The sequence below is a fragment of the Prunus dulcis genome, chromosome 1, assembly GCF_902201215.1.
Source record: "Prunus dulcis chromosome 1, ALMONDv2, whole genome shotgun sequence".
Taxonomy (NCBI): Eukaryota; Viridiplantae; Streptophyta; class Magnoliopsida; order Rosales; family Rosaceae; genus Prunus; species Prunus dulcis.
In genome coordinates this window covers 574727-595430 of record NC_047650.1, presented here as the reverse complement: position 1 = coordinate 595430, position 20704 = coordinate 574727, and the positions used below count along the sequence as shown (strand labels likewise).

Below are 20704 nucleotides of genomic sequence, written 5' to 3'. Positions count from 1 at the left end.
TCACTCCTTCTCAAAGCTTTAATTCATTAGCACCGCCTGCTCCACTTGGGTGTTGTTATATATTTGTTTAGGAAAACCCAAGAAATCAGATGTGTCCCTACTAATTTTATGCTCTAATAATTAGGGGTTAAACCGAAGTTTCCCAACCAACCACAACAATGTTTATGAGAGAAAGAGAGAGATTATTGTCCTGTTAATTGATTTTAAGACTAATCAATCAATTAATCTTTTCGGTTTTCCTGAAATAAGGCATCGAGTTGTTTGCTTATTTTTGGTTTCAGTGGACTTGTGATGACAACCGAATGTCGTTCTCTCTCTCATTACAAGCTTCTGCTCTATTAATTCCTTCAACCTTTGGTGATTTTGGTAGGGCAGAAAGAGACCATATACATAAACACACTAATATATTGTCATCATTAGAGATCATTACAAATTACATGGGAGGTGGTCTTCTCCCATCTTTAGATGATCTTCTCAACCTTCCTAATGACTAAGATTCCATGTAGAAGAATGTTTCATATAAGACAAGTCCATGTTCGATTTCATTGGAGAGTAATTTAGACTATCAATTCAATTGTACTTGAAGAAAAAAAAAAACACTATTGTAGCTGCTCTTTTAAGCAAATTTAACATTGTTTCAAGTCCAAACCCTTCTTTTTTTCAAATGCATCCATCCAAATAGAATCGAATTTTTGAAGTTTGAAAGTGGAGTGTAGCTCAGAAAACATCATTTTTTGCCTTCAAGGGAGAATATAAGGATCTTAACAGGGAAGGGAAGGCAAAGATTGTAAATAAAGGATTTCACATCCTCTGATTTGTAAGAAGTTAATGAATTCTTTGCTTTGCTATGCTTATGGGCAATTTGTTCTCTGGTTCTCACCTGATATGGCTCAGGGGCAAAAATAGAGAATCATTCCTCAAATTGAATTTATCATATAGAAAAAGCAATCGAACTGAATTGAGAAAACAGTGATTTAGCTAATTCGTAAATACCAAACAGCATACAAGTGTACGACTATCTATCAGAAAGAACTACTGCCAAAATACTTAAAACCATCACAAGGAACAACCAAGTATCTTAAACACAAAACAAAATTTAATTCTCAGCTCAATCCTCAACAACATTTTTCGTCTTTCAAGGCAAATCTCTACTGATCAATATTTAATAGGAGCAATGATCTCTAGCTGAGGACCTAGTTTCTCCTCAGCAACCTTTTCTGCCTTCACCCTCAGCTTGTTCAACTGTTTCTTCCTCTCATATGCAAGCTGGGCCCTCTCCTTCCTCTTGTTCTCAAGCTCCTGCACAGCCACAGATAAATTCATTAGTGACTATTTGTAAGTACAGGAATCAATGGCAACAAACTCATTCCAAGAAGCAAATAGAATCCACATGCCTCAAGCTCAAAACGCACAACAAAATTAAATATAGATGTCGGGAAGCAAAGTTGTAAACTGATTGACACGAGGTCACCTATGAATTGTCGTCCATGTAACTCAATGCAAAGCAAACTAATGTGATGATTTTTATGAACATAACCCTTCTCTGGAATGGTGTTCTTAGCTATTAGTCATTTGCGCCAAACTATGCAGAATTCCAGGCATTTATGCACTTACAGGGGATGCACTAATGCAAGCTCCAAAAGTTCTAGACACTGACATACAAATGTATACCCAATCTACCGTAAAGGACTAATGTGCTAACATACAGAGTAAGACACCATTTAAAGCCAGGTAGATACACACAAAAATAAAGTCTTCATAGGATCCAACCGGCTTTAGCAAATAAAAATAAACTCCACCACTATAACACGCTGGACGAAGCATTGTTCAAAACATGCCATCACAACCACTAAATTCACTATGCATTTAAGTGTGAGAACACCCCTTTAACATGTAAACAACCAAATAGTGGAAACTAAAATCCAATGCAACTTGATCCAATTGAATACAACCATAAAATAGGCGTATTACTCTGAACTAAAAAGAGAAAATAATATGCTTTACTCAAACACAAGGACACAAAAAACTGAGTAAGAGCAAACAAGAAAAGCATGTAATTCTCACCTTGATGGTCTCATAGTGATTCCATCCAACCTCAGATGAAAGCTTGCCCAACAAACAGTACTTGTGTCCTGCTTGAAGCCTCAAAACCCTGATCATTTTCAAAAACAATAACCTTTCAGTTCACGAAAACAGAACCAAACAAAAATAAAAAAGTTACGTAAACAAAATCAACAAACTAGTGTGAAAAGCTCACTTGAGAGCATCAGGAATGACCATCCTCTTTATCTTATCATAAGGAGGTGGAACACCCTCGTATGCCTTCAAACGGGCAAGTGCGGCTGCACCACGCTTGGTCTTGTGAGGAATCATTCTGCAAACCAAAAACACAAGTACAAACTTACTGCAAAATAATTTATACAAAGAAATTCCCTATTGAGTGAAATAAAGCAGAAAACGCAACTACCGTTCCAACTAAAAACATAGATCACCTATTGAATCAATAAAATAAATATAAAATAACAAAATAGGACTATAACATATAATGAGTTGGAGATCATTTTCTTCAAAATCAGCAAATTTACCAGAAAAATAAACCAGTCCAAGACTTCTCAACTCCTATTCTATTCCGACAATTAACATAATAGAATAAAAAACACAAATTAATAGAATCAATCTCGTCCAGTTCCCAGATTAAACTAAATAATGGGCACCAGGCATTCTGTTCGGTTACTAAGAAAATGAAACAAAATCCAACAAACCCAGAAAACCCTAGCTCAAACTCAAGAAAACGTACATAAATCTAGAAATCAGCAAACAAAGAGAGTGAGAGAGAAACGACGACGTACCCACGGATGGTGCGCCAGAGGATCTTAGCTGGGGCACGGAAGTGAATAGGACCATGAGAGGGCTTGGTGTTCATGCGCTTGCGCAAGAATCTCATGTACTTCATCTTCTGCCGGACCAGACCACCGGAGATGCAGATCTCCTCGCATCGAACCACCACGACCTTCTGCCCATTGAGGAGCTCTTTGGCGAGTATCGAAGCCAGGCGACCCAGCATGTGGTGGCGGGCATCCACCACGACGCGCTTAGCGCAGATTCCTGAACCAGACACCATTGTTTTCAAGCTCTCTAACCCTACGCGGCTGTGAAGTGAGAGAAATGGGTGCTTAAGGGTTAGGGTTTTGGGATGCCGTGGTTTATAAAGAAGGCGTATATAAGGTTGGAGGGTTTGGTTGGCTGCTGGCTGGTGTAGCTTTGTATGTGGTGGGGATTGATGGGTTGTGTGGCATCTGGGCTTAGATGGTCGCCACGTAGCGCACAGGTATGCCAGGTCAAAGGCCCAAATAAAATATATGGGCCGGGACGGTTAATTTTCTTTCTTGGGTAAAACAAAACAAGTAGCCCATAGGGCCGATTACAAAAGTCTCTAGGCCGCGCTCTAAGCCAAGGTCCAAAGTGAGGAGCTAACGTTATTCTTTTAGAAATAGGCCCATACCGACGGTAGCTAGGATACCGAACTTTTTTTTTTTTTTTCTTTTTTTTTTTAAACGGAACACTTCTAACGTACCCCATGAGAAAAAATGTCACCAGAAGGAGGAAGAGCTCATCGAGACGAAGAAGATGGCGGGGTTGGACCGGCTTTGTCCGAAACCCTTGACACCAAATGTGTTCGAAGAGAAAGAAAAGATGAAGCCCTATACTTTTTTTTTTTTTTAATTGTGCGGCACCAAACATTTTACTTGTAATTCTTGGTTACAAAGTTTTTTTTTTTCATATATATATACAAACGATATTCTATTTTAATCTCATCTAAATTATGGGAAGGGAGATTCGAACTCAGATGCAGAGTTGGGAGCACATCCACTCTAATCAACTTGACTAAGCCCATAACTATAAGTTACAAACTTATTTAATAATGGATGATAACAAAATTAAATTTAGTAATTCTTCTTCGAAAGTGAGCAATAACAGTGTTATGTCGTGTCAAATTCTTTACCCATTATTTGGACCCAAGAAAAAAAACAATCATATCCATTGACTTTTGATTGGAGCTATTATATATGCACAAGTACAATCGACCTAGTTAATTGATGAAAAAGGGTCTCCCAATCGTTTCCAGTGATAAGTTTGAAATTTCAAGCTGTAAGATAGTGGAAGGAAGAGAATAAAGCCAATTGAAGCCACATGGGTCAACTCTCTTAAGACAAATGCGACCAAGCAAGCATGATTGAATGAAACACACAACAAAAATGAGGTGGTGATGGATGAACCTTCACAATTAAATCCAAATGCTTAAGGGACCCTCTGAGAATGGCAACGTCTCAGGGCAGTCGAATAAAACCAAAAGAGTCATTTCTGGCAAGTCAACGACCCACGGCAACAAGGTATGGGACCCGTTGACCTTCTAACTCATGTATCACCAAAATTGTTTTCACTCAATCAAAGTCAACAACATGTATGACAGAAGTTGTCTCCACACTCCCTCTGCTGCCATAACAGATACTATTCTCCTTCCCCACAAGATAGAAACAGAGAGAGAGCATGTGGGGTTGAGCAGCTTCATCAGTATCTATTTTAAACATACATATGGGGAAAGATATTTGATACTACTATGTAATTATCAATTAATCACATCTTTTGTAGGATGTTACATATATGATGTTAAGATTTCAAAAGGACGGACGAGTGATCCACTATAATACTAACATCGATACTTTCAACAACTTAACCACAAATATCCTAGTAAATATGTAGTTTTACCACAAAGCGTATTTGTTAGGTAATGAAACCATACACTTGGATTTTTTTGTATCTTATTTTCTTAGGTTTCTAATGTGGTATTTTCACAATCTTCAACAATTAATAGCTAAGTTGTTCTACTTCTATAAACTAGACATTCAAACAAGAAACTGAAAAGGCATTTGTACACGAACAACTTCATCGATTTTGAAGACAGATGACCACTATATATAAGAATTAATTTGTTCAATGATGAGAATTTGAAGAGATTTCAGAACCACTACATGCCTTTAATATCAGTCTGGAAGAGGAAATACATGTAATGTTACTTATTTAGGACAAAGGAATCTAGCTAGTAATCTGCAGGTTCAACTGCTGTTATACCAGAGACCACACTACTAGCTCATTAATTTCTTTTTCTCTTTTGCATAAACAATAAATATAAATAGATCAGAATCCAAAAGAAAAGGCTGTAAGATTCAAGTTCCACCATCATCATCACATGCTGGCGGTGTTTGCATGAATAAAACTGAATATCTGCTGAACGGAGGTTGCTATATCTTCAGCCGTGAACCTCGATTCACTCTCAACCTGCCATCATTTATATATATATATATAACCCAGATTAATTAATTGCATATGCTAAAATAATGTTTTATAATCTCAACTATATATACACGTACCTTGACATTAAAGGAATATAGAACAGTTTGTTCGATGGTGGTGATGTTAGTGTGAAGAATGTTAAGCTGCAAATCCTCAAGCGCAGCAATGGCCTTAATGAGCTGCCCTGGTCTCCTTTGAGACAAAATCTTGATCATCGCATCAAACCCTAAAACTTTCACCTCAACATCAGCAAAGCACGACTTGTTCTCAGCCGTTTCTTCTCGAAGCCCCGTTTCGAAGTCGACGAACTTGATAGGATCATTTGGATTCACAGGCAAATTAGCAGCCGGAAAGATTAATGGTCCCCCGCTGCCGCCTTGAGCTGCCTGTACTGCAGGCATCACCGCCATAGCCATCGCTCCTGCAGATTCTCCCACCTCATGTCTTGGAGCTTCGCCTAAGAGCCTTCTCCGCTTTTGTGATTCCAAGCACTGAAGCAACTGCTCTAATTCTCTCACAAACTCTATGGCTCCTCCAATGATAGAAGCTTGATCCCCCTGCATACATTCAATTAAAAAAATATTTCAGTGGTGAAGTAGGTCGTGAGTTCAAATTTCATGGACGAAAGTTGTTAAATTGAAAGAAAACAGTTAAACAATATATACTTACTCGTTGTACATATGAGCCAGGCATGAGGGACCGGAGCACACGAAGATGCTCATTCATTTGCTTCCTGCGGTTTCTTTCCACGGCGATGTGGGTCATACGCTGGCTTTCGACTTCTTGAGTCGTCTTGGTAGTTCTTGGTCTTTTTCTTTTGTTCTTGGCTGCAGGCTCCGGTTCTACTCCTCCTCTAGGGTTGTTTTCAAGATCTTCTCCAAGAAACTGGAGCTGCTGCACGGAATTACTACCCGAAACCCGAGCCTCCTCATCTTGATCTTCTTCCATTGACTTTGTCTTGCCTTCTTCACCCAACCCTGTAAATCTCTCTTCAGCTTGTGGAACCATGACATCGTTGTCGAACTTGTCGTTCAACACCGGAAACTTGAGGAAGTAAACAGGGTCAACTCCGGAGGGTTCTTCTTCTGAAATCTTGGTTTGGTTTAAGCCCAACTTGGGTCCAAAATCCGCAAACTGCATCACGTCGGCGAAGCTCAGCTTATCAAAAGAAGTACTTGTTGAACCACAAAACCCAGCTGGAGCTAGTTGTGTGCTCATTTGTTGTTGCTGTTGTTGTAGTTGATGGTGATTGTTCATCAAGTAATTGACCATTCCATTGTTGTTCTCACTTGGAGTCTCGTCGATGCGAGACTTCATCATCTGCTGATCTTCATCATGATGATGATCTAGGGTGTAATCCAGGTTGTTAAAGTTACCAGGGGGCATAAAAGCCTGCAATATTTCATAATCAGAGCAAAAGAACAACATGGTGATTGATGACAATATTTGTCAACAGAAAATAAACAAAAAGTAAAAGGGAAGTGAGATAAGCAGTGTAAGATGGAGAGAAAGCTGAATTTTGTACCGAGTAGTTGTTCTCCTCCTTCTCCATATGTACAGAATATATAGTATATGATGAAGAGGAGGACGACGAGTACAACTTTAAGGGAAAACTCTAGGCCCGGGGTCGGAGCTAAATTGAGGCAAGGACAAATTACCCTGGTGGAAACTAGGACAGCTTTGGTCCTATACCTGAAACAATGTTAAAATGCATGAAATTACGGACCGTAGATAAATTAATTGCTTGAAGACTGATAAAACAGACAATATAGACAAGTTAGATAACAATAATCATCAAAGGTTAGAAACAGTACAAATTTATATCTAAGACAAAGGCCAACAGAAACTGCACCAAACCCCACCTTTTTTAAGAGATTGGAGGAAAGGATCTTGCAATTTTAGAAGAGATTTGGCTACGTGGTTCAGTTATGTCTATATATCTGTAATGGGCCAGCCAGAATTGCCGTGAGAGAGAGAGAGAGAGAGAGAGGAGCCTGTGGGATTAATTTGGTTCTCACAGTTTCACCTCACTGTCACGGCCTCCTTTAATTTATGTGTGTCACAGGACGAGAGCGCCACATATACTCTCCCCCATGACGATTATTAAGGCTTAGCCGCTTGTGAACATTTTATAATTTCCACTTTCAACTTTTCAACTTTTCAAAGAGATTACCTACCAACAAGATTCATGACCTTATTCTTCTTTTTCTAACTTTTCTCTTCTTTTTTCTTCTAAAAATTACAAATCAATCGGGAAGCTAGATAACTCAACTGCATGTGATTCCTTATTAATTCGTGGCATGGATAAGATCTATCTACCTAGCTTGATGAATTTTCAACAATTGACTCAATTTCGTAACATATTCTTTTGTTACTTTAATAGAAAGGCAGCCGAGGTGGGTTTTCCAAACGAAACGTTGGCACATAGCCATTGTTGTTGATCATAGCCATTGACCCCGAATAGTTACGGATGGTAATGGCCGGGTTCGGGATTGCTAAAATATGAAAATTATGAGAGAATATTTGTTTGTGGGAACTTTCTGTGTATTCTTCTCTTTGTAGGAGGTCATATTTATAATACAACGAAACCTGAATGAGCAAGTAAATAATAAATTCCTAAATCTATTTACAGTAGGAAATCAGGAATTAAAGTAAATAGGAATTCTTGGTGTGTAATGAAAGTAAGTCAATATCCACAAGTCACGCCAACACTCCCTCTCACGTTGGTGCATAGATGTCGCCAATGCCCAACTGATCTAGTGAAACTGAAATCACCTTTACAAAAGGAAACTGAAACACTTTAGCCTCAAGCTTTGGTTTGATGAAGTGTCGATCCACCTCAACATGTTTAGTACGATCATGCTGAACCGGATTCTGTGCAATGGCTATAGCAGCCTTGTTGTCACAAAAGAGATTCATTGTGGATGTAGGTTTATACCCAAGTTCAGTAAGCAACTTTCTTAACCAAAGAAGTTCACAAATCCCTTTAGTCATGCCTCTGAACTCGGCTTCTGCACTGGATAAAGCTACTACATTCTGTTTCTTGCTTCTCCATGTCACCAAATTACCTCCCACGAATGTGAAGTAACCCGATGTGGATTTTCTATCTGTTACATTACCTGCCCAATCTGCATCTGAATAACCATCAATATTTAGATGACCATGCTTTGAGAACATAAGTCCTTTTCCAGGTGCAGACTTCAAATATCTAAGTATCCGAAGAACTGCATTCATATGGTCTTCACTTGGAGAGTGCATAAATTGACTGACAACGCTCACCGCATAAGCAATGTCTGGTCGAGTATGTGACAAATAGATCAATCTTCCCACTAACCTTTGGTATCTTTCTTTGTTAGTTGGAACTTGATCCGGATATTCTCCAAGATGATGATTCTGAACAATAGGAGTGTCCACAGGTTTACAATCTAGCATTCCTGTGTCTGTCAACAAGTCTAAGACATATTTCCTTTGAGAGAGAAATATGCCTTGCTGCGATCGAGCCACCTCAATTCCCAAGAAATACTTGAGTCCACCTAGATCCTTCATCTCAAACTCCGTAGCCAGATAGTCTTGTAGCTGTGATATTTCCTGTTTATCATTCCCAGTAATAATCATATCATCAACATAGATTATTAATGCTGTTACCTTCCCTTTTCGATGTTTCAAGAACAGAGTATGATCTGAGTTGCACTGTTTGAAACCATTGTTCTTCATTGCCATGGTGAACCGTCCAAACCATGCACGTGGTGATTGTTTCAATCCATACAATGCTTTTCGTAACCTGCAAACTGTTCCAGTCTGAGTAGTATTATATCCAGGAGGAATGTCCATGTACACCTCCTCCGTGAGTTCGCCATGTAGAAAAGCATTCTTTACATCAAACTGGTGTAGTGGCCAATCCAAATTAGCTGCAAGGGACAATAAGACTCTGACGGTGTTTAACTTTGCAACTGGAGCAAAGGTTTCTTCATAGTCTATACCATAGGTCTGTGTGTACCCTTTTGCCACAAGTCTTGCCTTGTATCGCTCGATAGATCCATCTGCATTGTGTTTTATAGTAAACACCCATCTACATCCGATAGTCTTTTTTCCTCGGGGTATAGTCTCCAATGTCCAAGTCTGATTTTTCTCAAGGGCTTTCATCTCCTCTTTTATAGCTTGGACCCACTTAGGATCTTTCAATGCTTCAGAGACCTTGGTTGGAATATGGATAGCAGACAACTGATGCACAAAAGCCTTGAGTGGTTCAGACAGCTTCTCAGTGGATACATGATTTGCAATTGGATACTTGGATGTCTTGCCAATATCAGGTGAATAACGGTTTGGTGGCTTCCCACGATTTTGCCTAAAAGGTAATTGATATCCAATAGTTTTATCATCTAAATGCACAAGTCTAGTAGGAGTAGTTACCTCAAGGATATTCTCAGGAGATTGGTCTGTTGGTACTGTTGAGTTAGAGGGGGGTCTTCATCTTGTTGTTCTATATTGTCTGTAGGTGTGAGACTCGGATCAGAAATATCTTCGCATGGATCAGGTGGGTCAGGCAATTGATCGCTATGAATGGGCGATTGGTCGCTTTTCGACAGAGAGTAATCTCGTGCTCCAGACTCGGAATGATCAATCATTTCTGTACAAAGGAGAATTTCTTTATTTTCCAAGTTGCTCCAATTCTGCTCTTCACTTCGTATCTCCCCCTGAAGTGTAGAATTGGATGATGGGTCATGGAAGAACAGCTCAGATTCCAGAAAGGTCACATCCAAAGTGACATAGGTTCGTTGGGTAGGAGGGTGATAACAGCGGTAGCCTTTCTGATGAGTGGCATAACCCACAAAAACACAACGAAGCGCACATGGATCAAGTTTGCTACGTTGATTTTTGTGGAGATGAACGAAAGCCACACATCCAAAGATTCGGGGTGTGAGTACCAAAACAGAAGGCAGATGTCTGTGTTGTGCAAGCACCTGTAAGGGAGTTTTAAAGGTCAGTACACCAGAAGGCATGCGGTTGATCAGATGAACTGCGGTGACAATAGCATCATCCCAGTGATGGCGAGGAACATGAGCGCCAATCAGAAGTGCTCAGGCGGTTTCAAGAAGATGTCGATTCTTTCTGTTCAGCAACACCATTTTGTTGTGGTGTCTGAGGACAAGTCGTCTCATGGATAATTCCATGTTGTTGGAAGTAAGTCTGAAAGTCATGATTGACAAATTCTCCACCATTGTCTGAGCGAAGAATCTGGATTTGAGCATTAAACTGAGTTTTCATCTGTTTGTGGAAGGACTGAAAACAGGAAAACACTTCGTTTTTATTCTTCAGCAAATAAAGCCATGTCATCCGTGTACAATCATCGATGAATGTGACAAACCATCGAACACCAGAAGGAGCAGTGATAGGAGAAGGTCCCCAGACATCAGAGTGAATTAACGTAAATGGAGTAGTACACTTGTTCGTACTCAACGGGTAGGGCACACGGTGACTCTTGGCCAAAATACAAGTATCACATGTGAAGTCGGAGTCCTTGAAACCTGAGAATAAATCTGGTATAAGATGCTTCATATAACTAAAAGACGGATGTCCCAATCGACGGTGCCACAACCAGATTTGCTTTTGTTTGCTATCAAAGGGATGTGTCACGCTGTTAGCCATGCCGGGACTGAAGTCATCGACATAATATAGCCCCCCTCTCTTAGTACCACGACCAAGAATCTCCTTAGTGTGAATATCCTGAAGCAAACAAAAACTCGGGTAAATGAGTACACAACAATTCAATTGTTCAGTAAGCTGACTAACTGACAACAATTTAGTGGATAAAGATGGAACAAGTAAAGTATTAGACAGTGTGAGAGAGGATGAGAGTGCAACAGTGCCAGCCCCTGTCACAGGATAAGTAACACCATTGGCATTTGCAATACAAGTTCGTCGAGGTTGTGTAGTATTCAGAAAATCATCAGGATCAAACGTCATATGATCAGTTGCACCGGAATCAATTATCCAGCTCTTGGAATCAATCTTATCGGAAGTATGGAATCCATAACCAGTACCATTACTGGTCATATTGCATTGTCCTCGATCTGTAAGAGTAGCCCACCAATTGGGGTAGCCATGCGATTTAAAACAAGTCTCACAAGTGTGTCTCGGATCACCACAATATGCACAATCTGGTCCATGTGTCGGGGTCGTTAGTCTAGAAGTCATAATCTGTGCAGCGGAAGATGCATAGGATACATGTTGAGTAGGAATTGGGATCGGAATCTGAGCCTGAGTCGGGGCCGAAGTCGGAGTCGAAATCGGGATCAGGGTCGGAATCAGAGACAAATTCGGGGTTGGGGTCATCATCGGAGTGGGGGTCGGGGTCGTCTTCGGAGTCGGGGTCGGGGTCGTCGTCGTCATAGTCGGGGTCGGGGTCGGGGTCGGGGTCGTCAAAAGAGGATCCTGATTCTGGATCGGGTTCGGGGTCAAAGTCTGCATCTGTAGGAGCGGAGCCATCTGGGCACTCAACTCAACGATGGTTGGTTGAGAATGAGAGAAGGAGTCGGTGGTGCTACCTCCATGAGGGTTGAAAAAATCATCAACCCCCATAGCAGCGGCGGGGGTTTGAAACTAGAGTCAGCAATTCCAAGATCGCCGCTCTGATACCATGCTAAAATATGAAAACTATGAGAGAATATTTGTTTGTGGGAATTTTCTGTGTATTCTTCTCCTTGTAGGAGGTCATATTTATAATACAACGAAACCTGAATGGGCAAGTAAATAATAAATTCATAAATCTATTTACAGTAGGAAATCATGAATTAAAGTAAATCAATTACAATTATAATAGGAATTCTTGGTGTGTAAGGAAAGTAAGTCAATATCCACAAGTCACGTCAACAGGGACTGGTGATCACAATACCATTATATATGTACTTGATCTTCATTCTCACTCATGTCCCTGTCTTATCCTCTTTAAAGAATTTTTGGAAAATCTCTATAGTCAGAGGTGGAACTAGAATTATAAGTTTATGAAAGATAAAATATAGAGAACAAGCTATAATTGGATTATTTTTACACAAGTTTAATAAATTTTAACTTCCATATACAACTTAGGCCAAAAAACAAAAAAAACAAACGCGCACACATGAATTGAAATCAACTCAACCCAATTTCAAAACTTCATAATCCTACTCAATCACCATTAAAAGATAAAAACTTGATCATTCGAGTCTTGCAAAACAAATAAGTCCACTGCACAAACCAAAAATTTAAGTCAACTACAAAACTAACCACACACTACGAAGTGCATCAAATAAGACTCAAACTTAAATAAAACATTTGCTTCCTCATGCATATATATTTCCAAACGTTCACAACTGACTTGCTAAACCACACAAGGAAATAAGACAAATGAAATTCCATGCACACTGACACACACTTGCCAATATTCACGGCACCAATATTTGAATATAGTTGGCCTACTCATGATTCCTCGTATGTTTAATTTTATAGTTAGAATTCCATCCCCATTATATACATTTGCTTAAAAAAGTCATATATATGTTGAATAAGAAAATTGAGCAGGGGCAAGATACTATTTTCATTATCCAAAAAGAACGGAGAAAAGGTTAGCAAATTTAAGGGATAAAGACCATGTTTCGTTTCTTGTGGCTTCACTTTGCGAGAAGGAATATAATACGTTACCCAATGTAGCTATCTATGATTCTATGACTATGAGGAATAGAGGTTGCATTAATCCCCTGTTGAAACATTATTTGCTGACGGGGCTCAAATCTAACATCCCAGTATCACCAGAGATGACAATTGAATTGAAACTCTTTAAAAATAAAATTGTATACAAGAAATTGAAATTTAACAATTTCGCCGTAAGTAAAACAAGCAAGTCAACAATATCCACGGCATACTCAGCGCGATTTTCTGACTGTCAGAAGAGAATGAAAATGATAACTAAATTGAAAATCACGAAGTGTATTCAAACGCCTGAGGAGGCTGCGGTTCCTCGTCAACTGCCATGGCTGAAGCAGAAGCTGGCTGTCCTGTTGCTGATCCACCAGCAGCTGATGTTGTAGAAGAGGGTGTGTCTGTAAGCGAAAGCACCTCGGGTTCAGTCGGTTTCAGATCTCTCAAGAGAACAAAGCCGGATGGTGCTAACTTGATGGGCTCATATCTGCTTCCTTCCAGAAATTTAATGTATTGCTCCTGAGCAGGAACCACCCTAGCTGGGTTGGTCAAAATCTCAAACGAAGGCTCTGGCTCTGATTTCTTCTCAACTGAGCTATCAACCTGCCAAAGGGAAGAAGGGGAGTTGGATTCAGAACAATTATGATATCATAAACTAAGCATTGCAAAGTAAATAAATCCCATCATATTCTCTCTTCCAATTGTTACTACTAGTTTGGATCATGGCTGTGTATGCAGCTCAAGCAATCTTTTAAAAGAAAAATAAAATTTAAACACTAAACTTATATCATTCTCATAAGTTTAAATGCAAAAATGGAACAGAGGAAGAAGAAAAGGTGGGATGGGCCCATTATGCCCATACTACTCACCTGCATTGAATCCCCATCTTTCTCACTAGATGATTTTCCTTTTCCAGAATGTGCATATGAACTCTCTGCCCCAGATAACTTTTCAGCGTTTGCCTTTTGATCTGCTTCTTTCTTGGCCCTAGCTTTGGTGGCCTTTGCTGATGTTGAAAGTACAGCAGTGGGGAGTTTTACAGCCGATGTAGTGGTTGGCACGGTGGTTGGTTTAGGATATTCAAACAGCGAAGGTTTTGCATGCGACAGGAACTCAAACTTTGGAACTTTCAGGTCAGAGTTCAGTCCTATCAATGCTGTTGGTGAGAATGACAAGCTTAGGAAGTATATAAGGGGATACCAGTACCAAAATTGGCTAAAAACAGCAAGGCCAACAACTGCAGTAACTTTATCATGTTTTGTCTTAGAAAGCAGTCTTATCGTCACATTCCTTCCACCAGCATCAAGAATTCCAGAGGCCAAGATTGCTCCCATTTTGCTCATGGTGTCCTCATGCTTATCAAGAATTATTTTCTCCAATTGCCGCCTATAAGATTAGTACACAAATTGTTGCAAAATGAGAGAGAGAGAGAGAGAGAGAGAGAGAGAGAGAGAGAGAGAGAGAGTTGGAAAACTTTGCAATTTTATGATGACAGTACCTGAAAGCTCCAACACGAGAATCACTGGCTTCACTAATCTGGACCATGACCATTGCCATTGCAATGAGGGCACCTTGGCGCACAAAGTCAACAACATCTGAAGTCAGAGGCTCTAACAAAGATATGGCCTCACTCAAGCCAGTACCAGCACAGGAAATGCCTACGGCAAGAGCAGCACCATATCGAACATGAGGATTGTAAGACTCAGATAGCAGGGAGACAATTCGAGGCGTCTGCAATTTACCAGTGCAATTTTGGAGACATAAGGTATTTATCAGACCAACAGAAAAATAAAAAGGGTATCAAGCCTTTGGGAAACAACAGAAGATGGACGATCAGACAGAAATACACAAATAAGAAAACACCAACCTGCTCTGGCTCGGAGTACAAGACAAAACCAAGTGCTAGAACAGCAGTCCTCCTAACATCATCACTCACATCTGATACAGCAAAATGCAGCAGCTGGCGAATGGCCTTGTTGTTTGCTGTCCCACTGTAGGCCAATGCCAATGCATACATACCACCATAACGTAGAATAGGATCTTGGTCTCTTGTCATCTGCTCAATTAGAGTGTCTGCTTCTTCTTCTCTTCCATATACAGTCAGGGCAATCCCCAATGCTAACCCTCTGTACACAGAATACACAGTTAGCAAAGACCATAGCCAAAATGTGCCATTCCTCCCACAGATCACTTTTCTCAATAAATGAATTTTTTTACCAAAAGAAATCCAAGTACAAACTAGGTCACGCAGCTATCCATACCTGATGATCTTTTCATGTTGTGTCTCATGTGCATAAGCAAGCATCTCACTAGCCTTCTCACTTGCAGTTCCAACCATGAGCAAACCCATACTAATCCCAGCAGCTTCGCCAGCAACAGCACTGTCAGTGTAGAGCACACTTTTACAGTCATCGTAGATCTCTTCATCAGCAGTTCCTAAAGCTGACAAGCCAAGACCTAAGCATGCACCATGTTGAATAACCTGCATCAAAGGTCCCATTAGAAAATTTTGGCGATAAACTAATGTGCACAAAAAGACGCAATCACTAATATATATATATATATATATATATGTAGTGCACACCTCCACATTAGTACTGCGTAGGCTATCACGAAGGAATTGTTTGATGCCCTCGCCATGGTTGGCATGAATGAGACCCAGAGCATACAGGGCACCACCTTCTGAGTATGGACTTCCACCACCACCTGCCCCACCCTGAGGCAAGTAAGGTGCCATCAGAGATCTTCCCTGCTGCAGGTGGCCTCTGTGAATAACACCTAGCCCTGCTGTGGCACTGAATTTAGCCCAATTTGTGGCTCTACTTAACCAATCCTGAGAATTTAAAGAACTGAAGTGGTCAATATTCTTAGCAAAGAAAATAGAATATAACATTGCAAAAGGTGCAAAAGGTGCAAAAGGAAATAGTAAGATATCTGCTTCACCAGATTCTCCCTCAGAAACGTGTCAACAGTTGTTCCAGCATGCATAATTGCATTAGCATAAATAGTAGCACTGTGGCATACACTATTTCTCATCTCAACAGACTGCTTTATTGTCTTCAGAATAAGAAGATCAGACCTATATGCAATTAACAGAAAACAGTCAAAACACTTCTCAACCAATGATTTCCAGAAGAAATTTATAAGTTAATGAAATAAAATATATGGGAAGAATTTAGCAGCCTCACTTATTATGACTGTACAAAAATTGTAAAGTTAACTGTATTGATGTCTCTCCAGACAAAATTCCTTTAATTTTCGTCAGCCTCTCAGAATAGATCACTTCTTTAGGATCTTCATGCACGGTTGCATTTGAAGTAGAACTTCCATCTGTCATTTGAACATCCTCCGCAGAACTTTCATTTTGAGCAGCATTACTTTCACTTTGAGCAGCATTACTTTCACCTTGAGCAGCATTACTTTCACTTTGAGCAGCTTCACTAGATTGTGGTTGTGCAGATTCTGGCTGTGCAGATTCCGGCTGAGCAGATTCTGAAGGTTGAATCTTGGGAGGTGAAAGGCGATTTCTAACATTTAAGAGAAAAGCTTGGTGCTCATTCTCTATTAGATCAAAGGCTATTTGAAATGCCAAAAGTGCATTATCCTTGTTTTCAGAGCGCAGAAGATTTTCCAATATGCTTGCTACACCTTCTGGTTCATCCAAAAACATGAGACACTGACAAATGCTCAAGTAATCTGGAGATGGCAGCTTTTGATACACTTTGACAAGAAGACGAAGCACCTGTACAAAAACCAGACAAGGACAAATGCTGTCAATCTCCTCAATAAAGAATATTTGCACAACGCATGACTTGATTTAATCAAACAACATAAACAAAAAGCATTAATAGAATGTGAGAAATTACAAAACATGATGTTTCCAGAAACATGATGCAAGAAAAGGAGACACAAAAGGGACAGCCACATGGACTACGTATAACATTTTCCAATCACATTGTCTGATTGTTTTTGGTCTTAGTTCCAAACTTATTGTATGCCCTTCTTAGTTTAACATCAAGATTTATCATATAGAAAGTAACCAGAAAAACATATATAAGAAGAAACAACAGGAGAGCACCTCTAAAGTTTATAACAGTGTTATCCAATATTAAAGCCAACTTAATCTGTGTGAGGCAACAAATCAGAACACCTTCCTATTAACTCCACAGCCTCTAATAATTCTATGCAATCAAACATTAAATTGCTATGAAAGAGAAACCTAAATTACGTTGTGAAAGTATAAAAACATATTGAAGCTATGTACTGTATTGCACCATCATACTTCTACAGAAGCAACCAACAAAGAAAATGCCTTTACTTTTTTCTGTATCACTGCATATTTATAGAGAGTATCATGGCTACAAACAATGCAAAAACAGAAACATTATATTAACAATAATATGTTCGCAAAAGAAAGAGCAAAGTCTTACCTCATGTCTATATTCCCTAAGATTAACAAAGGAATGCGAGACATTAATGCAATATGACAAAGTTCCTTGAACGTTATCACTTTTTGTGATTGCCTCCTCAAGTTTATCCAATCTTCGACATTCAATTGCAATCCCCATAGCTTGTTGGTATCTTCCATCCATGATACACCTAAAGATAAAAAATAGTAAGAGAACTGGAGGTACTTATGTACTGCATACAAAAACATTAGAGGCCTGCATACTTATTCAGCATTCTCTCCACAATTGCCTCCAACCTAGGATCCACATTTGCTGCTTCAACATTTGATTCTGCTGCCTTAGACTTAAGACTGGCATATTCATCTATGGCTTTAGCTGAGAAGAGGAGCAAACAACCAGAAATGTCATGTGAGTACAGTCCGGTTAAACCTTCCCAAAATTTCATATATCTAGTCCACTTCTAACAATATCAAATTAAAAAAATGATGGTATCATTGTTAATAAAACAGAGTTGATTATTAAGTTTGCATATCCCCCTTTCATAGTTTCTTCCATTGATGTACATCCCAACTTCTCACGGTCATAGCTATGAGAAGTAAAACTGTAAGCTTTAACGCCTAAGAGTGATTACACTCTATCTTTTGTACAAGTAAAGAAGAACATTCTTACCAAGAAGAGTATGAACATAATAAGAATCCTCTGACACATCAAATAAGGAACCAGCTCCAAGGGCATAGGAAAGTGAATCATTAAGTTCACCCAAATAATAGAAAACCTGGGGTGAGAAAGAACACAAGTCATGTAAAAAAAACACAGAAGTAGCAAACTCTACATATTCAAAAGAAAAAAAACAAAGGAATTTATTTCCACAAATGATGAAGAGAGACAAAGTCCTCAAACCCTACCTGCCAAATTTGAATGAAAGTATTTTGCATTGCTAGTTTTCTAATATTTCTAATTATTTATTTGCAACCAAATTGATATTGATCGATCATAAAACCACTTTGGATGCAAGTAAATTCAGAGTGTAATAACGAATCTTGTTTGTAACACAATAGTTTGAAACAAAAAGAAAATATAAAAAAGAGAAGGCACCAGAGCAGTGATTTTACCTTTGACACAAGCAAAGCGGCCAGTTGCCTTTGATGCTGATCAAACTCTTCATCTTCATATAAACTTTCACTGAGCAACAAAACAATTTAGAAAAGAAAATTAATAAACACAAAATTTAAGCTAAAAATATTTTGGTTTCTTCAAAATATATGCAAAATCACTTAATTTGAAAGTCAGCATTACTAAGGTTATAGAAGCACTCTAGCATAACCAATTTATTGACAAGAAGCAGAACCAAACGTTGACAGGGCATAAGCATAGCCCAGGTACTTTGACAGTCAATGTTTGGAAGGAAAAAAACAGCAAAACTTGCATTTCTCCTAAGTTTGTATTATCAGGGTTTACAAATACCAAGACCCCATCTGCATCGTATGTCTCATCTCTACTAATGAAATACAATATTTGCAAACCCTGTAAAAATATACGGAACTCCAATATTTTCTTTCTTATTGCATTATACCAATCACTACAACCTAGACACCAATCACTTCCATCACCGCCCAGAAAACATTCACAAATCTCCAACAGAATCTCTTCTCAGAAAAACGCCTAATTCTCTTAACTGACCAAAATAATAAACCATCTTTCAATGAGAACAAAGAAACAAGAAGTATCCAAAGTACATAAATTTCAACAACAAAAATGTACAATCTCACACATTTGATAGTTGAATTCTCCAAAATACGCAAAAACAATTCTTTAAGAAAACTAGCACAAGCAATTAGCTTAGTTGGTCTTAAATCTTCCTCAAATTTCGACTTGAGTTTCAAAAATTGTTTCCCGAAGTTTCTCGCCTATCGCAAAGATGAAGAACAACCAAATGCAAACCCTAATCCCGAAAGTGCAACAGAAAATTAAAAAGAAAAAGAAAAAAAGAGAGAGCGAGCCCGCGAGCGAGTGAGAGAAAGTACATGATGGGTACGCTGGTGGAGATCTCGGGCCAAAAGCCGTCAACCAATTTGTTGAGGTTGGATAAAGCGTGGAGCTTGAGCAAAGGATGGGTCTCGTTGAGCATGGCTAATAGCCCACCGGCCGAGCTCACCAAGGTCGCCATAGCTGTACGAACAGGGACCGATTACACGAGCCCTAGGGTTCGAATTGGGTTCAGGAGAATTGGGATTCCGATTTGGGAGAGGTGGATTCGAAACCCTAGGAGCACCAGTAGAATAATATTATAATAGTAAAAAAAGACAAGACAGAAAGAGAGTAGTAGCAGTGATGGTAGAATGCGCTACTGCTCTGGTTTTGTGTTCTTTAGAGCATACTTACCCAACAAGTCAAAAAAAAATTAAAAATATAAATACAAATTAAAAAGGTGGAGGAGTGGACGGTTGTACCAGGAGGATTCCAAACAATTTTCATATTTTATAACTTTTAAAAATAAAAATAAAAATTCAATGGGAGGAGGGTGTCAATCCAATTTCCAAACCTATTTTTGAGCATCCTAACCTAATCCAATTCAAGAATAGTTGGATTTTCCGTATTTGAATTCAACTCAATACAATAGGTATGCAAGTCCAATCCCAATTATAAATAGATTGAATGGGTTGAATTTAACATAAAACATGTATGAAATAAAAATTGTATAAGAAAATAAAGTAAGCAATAAAATTCGTACTTCTTCTTTAAAAGAAATATAAATTCATATTGGACTTGAACTTAAATACATTTCATACAACACTCTTCTTCTGTCTTAGAGACACCTTATAGAGTACCTTACAAATTTTATTTCAACGATATGGAATGTTTATCTTTCAATGCTTCATTCATAGATCTTCTTGAAAAGAATTAGACAAATTTAAAACAAATGGTTGTTTGTTTGTTTCCAATAAAATAAATTAATTCCTTGTTATGGCTACCTTTTGCAAATGCATGGTCAGCCTAAGAGCGGAGCCAACATTTATATTCATTCGGAAGCTTCTATAATGAGGGGCTGTGTTGAAGGATTACAATGAGGGTGTTCAATTTAACAGTCCAATAATAACTTTGCACTGGATTGAACGACTATTAAGAACCTTGTCATTATAACCCATCACTGGCCTTGACAACTCAACCAATCTCATAGTGTTGGAGTGGGATTTATTTCAAGATAAAATGCCTCCACATGTTCTTGATTGAAAAGAACTTCAAATCGCTTCTTAAAAAACTAATGGCAC

At 38.9% G+C, this 20704-nt stretch overlaps 3 protein-coding genes across 5 annotated transcripts; all 3 read right to left on the bottom strand.

Moving 5' to 3' along the window:
• Nucleotides 1-936: 936 nt before the first annotated feature.
• Nucleotides 937-3212, bottom strand: LOC117616595 (60S ribosomal protein L13a-4). Its single transcript, XM_034345962.1, has 4 exons — nt 2850-3212; nt 2258-2374; nt 2065-2152; nt 937-1299 (listed from the first exon to the last, which is right to left on the bottom strand). Exons 1-4 carry the CDS (start codon nt 3119-3121, stop codon nt 1156-1158), a joined length of 621 nt encoding a protein of 206 aa, XP_034201853.1. The 5' UTR covers nt 3122-3212; the 3' UTR covers nt 937-1155.
• Nucleotides 3213-5006: 1794 nt separating this feature from the next.
• LOC117614866 (transcription factor FAMA) lies at nt 5007-7322 on the bottom strand. Of its 2 annotated transcripts, XM_034343789.1 has the most exons (5): nt 7215-7322; nt 6878-7044; nt 6022-6744; nt 5430-5909; nt 5007-5337 (listed from the first exon to the last, which is right to left on the bottom strand). In XM_034343789.1, exons 2-5 carry the CDS (start codon nt 6902-6904, stop codon nt 5245-5247), a joined length of 1323 nt encoding a protein of 440 aa, XP_034199680.1. In that variant the 5' UTR covers nt 6905-7044; nt 7215-7322; the 3' UTR covers nt 5007-5244. The 2 variants fall into 2 exon arrangements, with proteins under 2 accessions (XP_034199680.1, XP_034199679.1); XM_034343788.1 differs by lacking the exons at nt 6878-7044; nt 7215-7322 and having other exon boundaries at nt 6022-6851.
• Nucleotides 7323-13116: 5794 nt separating this feature from the next.
• Nucleotides 13117-19889, bottom strand: LOC117628733 (26S proteasome non-ATPase regulatory subunit 1 homolog A). 2 transcript variants are annotated; one of them, XM_034361247.1, is made up of 13 exons: nt 19460-19889; nt 18548-18617; nt 18105-18210; nt 17699-17810; nt 17457-17625; nt 16215-16768; nt 15970-16105; nt 15611-15859; nt 15288-15508; nt 14894-15152; nt 14525-14757; nt 13896-14412; nt 13117-13629 (listed from the first exon to the last, which is right to left on the bottom strand). In XM_034361247.1, the coding sequence occupies exons 1-13, from the start codon at nt 19600-19602 to the stop codon at nt 13306-13308; spliced, it is 3093 nt and encodes a 1030-aa protein (XP_034217138.1). In that variant the 5' UTR covers nt 19603-19889; the 3' UTR covers nt 13117-13305. The 2 variants fall into 2 exon arrangements, with proteins under 2 accessions (XP_034217138.1, XP_034217146.1); XM_034361255.1 differs by lacking the exon at nt 18105-18210 and having other exon boundaries at nt 19460-19474.
• Between the last annotated feature and the right edge of the window lie 815 nt (nt 19890-20704).